The sequence below is a fragment of the Elephantulus edwardii genome, unplaced genomic scaffold (genome assembly GCF_000299155.1).
Source record: "Elephantulus edwardii isolate Elephantulus edwardi_28Jun2011 unplaced genomic scaffold, EleEdw1.0 scaffold00104, whole genome shotgun sequence".
Classification (NCBI taxonomy): Eukaryota; Metazoa; Chordata; class Mammalia; order Macroscelidea; family Macroscelididae; genus Elephantulus; species Elephantulus edwardii.
Genome location: NW_006399854.1, coordinates 9660461 through 9663713, shown reverse-complemented (window position 1 = coordinate 9663713; position 3253 = coordinate 9660461). Strand labels below are relative to the sequence as shown.

The following is a 3253-nucleotide window of genomic DNA, read 5'->3' as shown; positions in this document are numbered from 1 at the left end:
ATAATAAATGAAACAGAAATATAAATAAATACATAAATATATCTATACTTATATATATAATACACATACACACACTGGTGTCAGAAGCATTAAGCTTTAGTTAACAGTAAGTGACTCAACAGCACATAACAACAACATCAGCAAGTAATTTATCTCACAGTATCTGATGATGCAGTATAAAGGTATAAAGATAGCATTAATGTTAATTTCCTTAGAAATCTAATTAGTAACTTTATGTCATAATATGGTATTGCTATAGCCTCAGAATACTCTGTACAATGTCTCTACTTTCAGAAGCTGATAGTATTAGCTGATAGCTATTAAAAGACTCATACAACAAAGTCCACTTACGATCATAGGTAACTATTTCTTCTCCATCTTCCTCTTTGAAGGATTTATTTGTGATCATCATAAAATCCCGTTTATTGCACACTGCACAGCCAGTAAAGTTCAGCAAGAAAGAGCCATTCTCCAAACATGTATTACCCTAAAATAGTAGAAACAGAAATTTTATTTTTTAATATTACAAACACTAATCTGTAACTCTCCTTGGAAGCTAGGATTTTGAAGCTCCGTTTTACATACTTTAGGCATGTGGCCAGGAGAGACAGACCAATCCTTGGAAAAGGACATCATGCTTGGGAGGGTAGAGGAACAGTGCAGGAGAGGAAGACCTCCAATGACATGAGTTGACACAGTAACTAGGGCCATGGGCGTAGGTGTGTCAGAGTCAGTGAGACTGGCTCAGGACATGGCAGGCTTCAGAGCTGTTGTACACAGGGTTGCAGGCAACTTGACGGAACAGAACAACAACAACAACAACAACCTATAACTCAGATCTTTGATGAATTATCAAGAAACATAAATTTCTAAAAACAAAATTATGCCCAGTATTTATTTTTTTGAAGGCTATGCCAATTTTTCAAATTACTGACTTAAAAAAAACCTGAAATACAGTGTTAAGTCTTCCTTTCTCTGAGGACTACAACTGGGTTTGACAGAGAAGATTAAATGCAAATGGGTATTTATAAATAACTCAGTGAAATCCCAATGTGAAAACCAAAAACTAAAGAAACTTAAGAGTCAATAACAGTAAGTTTGGGGGTGGCATAGCGGTAAAGTGCTGAGCTGCGAACCAAAAGGTCAGCAACTTGAACTTCAGAAGAAAGATAAGCAGTATTCTCCAGCAAAAATTTGTTGTAGTTGAGTACCAACAACTCAGAGCCAACCCAGAGCAGACCCTATAGGTTTTCAGAGGCTGTTAATTATATAAGAGACTAGCTGTCCATCTCCTACGGAGCAGCTGGTGGATGTGAACTGCATGCCTTTGGGATTGCAGTGCAGATTTTTATCACTAGGCCACCAGAACCTTAGTAATCTCCTGGAATCACTGAATCAGTCTTGAGGTTGGGTTTCTGTGTTTTGTTTTTTTTTAATAACAAGACTTATAATTAAAATTCCTTTAAAATAGAAACATCAGACCACTGATCTGATAAAGAAGATCTCCTACACTGTGATGCCCAATTGTAGAAACCGTTTTCTCTCAACTCTTAATAACTCTCACTCTAAGGCCATCAGACCTCAAAGATGTGTGACTCGGGCAAAAAAGACAGGCCTGACACCAGAGTTATTCAAGAAATTATTTTATTTCATCTCCAAGAAACTGTCTCAAAGGAAATCTCTGCCAAAGGCTTACTAATAATTAAAAGTACATATTGAGAACCAGAAGTAATTTTATAAATAATCAAGTCTAACCACATTTCCTTAACAACAAACTTAAGCTTTTAAAACAGTTTGATTTGACCTAAAAACCATTCAAGCAAACATATAAAAAAAATCGCATAAACAAAACCCAAAAAACCATTTAAGTAAACATTTCTCCAATGCACCTATGTGCACAAAGAACAGCAAAGAATGTAAGGCTGAAATAAATATGTATCTTCAAGGTGCAGTATAAGAGAATTAGGACCCACCTCAAATGATGCCACAGTGAAACCTTCCTGGCTTCCCAGGCCCTCTTAATCTCCCTCTTTTGAGTGGATTCTTAGTGCTATGTATTAAAGAAGAGATTAAGGGACTCTGGTGGCCTAGTGGCAAGAAGCTGCACTGCAACCCCAGAGGCAGGTTGTTCAAATCCACCAGACACCATGCTGAGGTCAGATCAGATTTGATGGTACACACAAAAATCAGGATTTTATTATTTAAAAACAAAAAAAAAAACACCGAAGAGATTACGTCTGTGGGGTGAATGGTACAGGATTATTACTGTAAAGTTTGTGGAAATTTACCACAGGCATACTATTTAAAGAAAACATGCCTTGGTTCAAAGTATAAATTTCAAGCTATGAAAAGAAACTGCTTTCTTCTTCCACCCCTGCCCCCCACAACTTTACTGAGGGATCATTTACACGTAATAAAATTTGCAATTTTAAGTGTACAAGGCAATGACTTTTAACAGTCATTAACAATGACTTTTAACATCTTTGGAGCCACTACTCCAGTAGAGATACAGAAGACTTCTATCTCCTCAAAATTCTGTCATGTTCTGTCACCTATCTCCACCTCCTATCCTAGAGTAACCCACCACTGACCTGATTTCTCTCTGTGTAGATTAGGTTTGCCTATTCTAGATTTTCAGATAGAAAATATCATACACTATTCTCTTTTGTGCTTGGTTTCTTTGCCAACTATGCTAGTGTTTGCCAACCATGTGGTCATAAGTCTTAGTAGCTGTTTTTTATTGCCAAATAGTATTCCATACTGACTGACACTGAAAAATTTCAGGAAGTACCATACAAACAGAAACTAATCATAATGCAGGAGAAAGTTGATGCTATACTGAAGGCATCGGGAAGAAATAATGCCCCAGAAATCAATGGGATATCAACTGACTTGTTTCAATTAAAAGATGCATCTCCGGATGTGCTCATTAGTCTACGCCATGAAATTTAGAGAAGAGCTGTCTGGCCAATGGATTGGAAGAGGTCCGTATTTGTTCCCATTCCCAAGAAAGGCTTCTGTCTTTGGTACTTCACCTCACTTTCAGGAACTTCAGATTTCTAACCTATAAAAGGGCATCTCAACTTTATCATTTATTGTATGGCTCAAAGATTATTAATTGCTTTCTGAATGATTTGTTGCTGTTATGTGCTGTCGAGTCGTTTGTGACTCATAGTGACCCCTATGTACAACAGCCCTAAACCCTGCTCTATCTTGTGCCAATCACATTGCCTCTGATACACCCATCCCGATT

General features: G+C 37.2%; 1 protein-coding gene across 1 annotated transcript in view; it reads right to left on the bottom strand.

The window, feature by feature from the left end:
* Nucleotides 1-3253, bottom strand: part of CHURC1 (churchill domain containing 1) — a 26220-nt gene that overhangs the window by 9405 nt on the left and 13562 nt on the right. Inside the window, 1 exon segment of the mRNA XM_006903610.1 lies at nt 352-487. Within this exon segment, the coding sequence (XP_006903672.1) occupies nt 352-487 (136 nt within the window).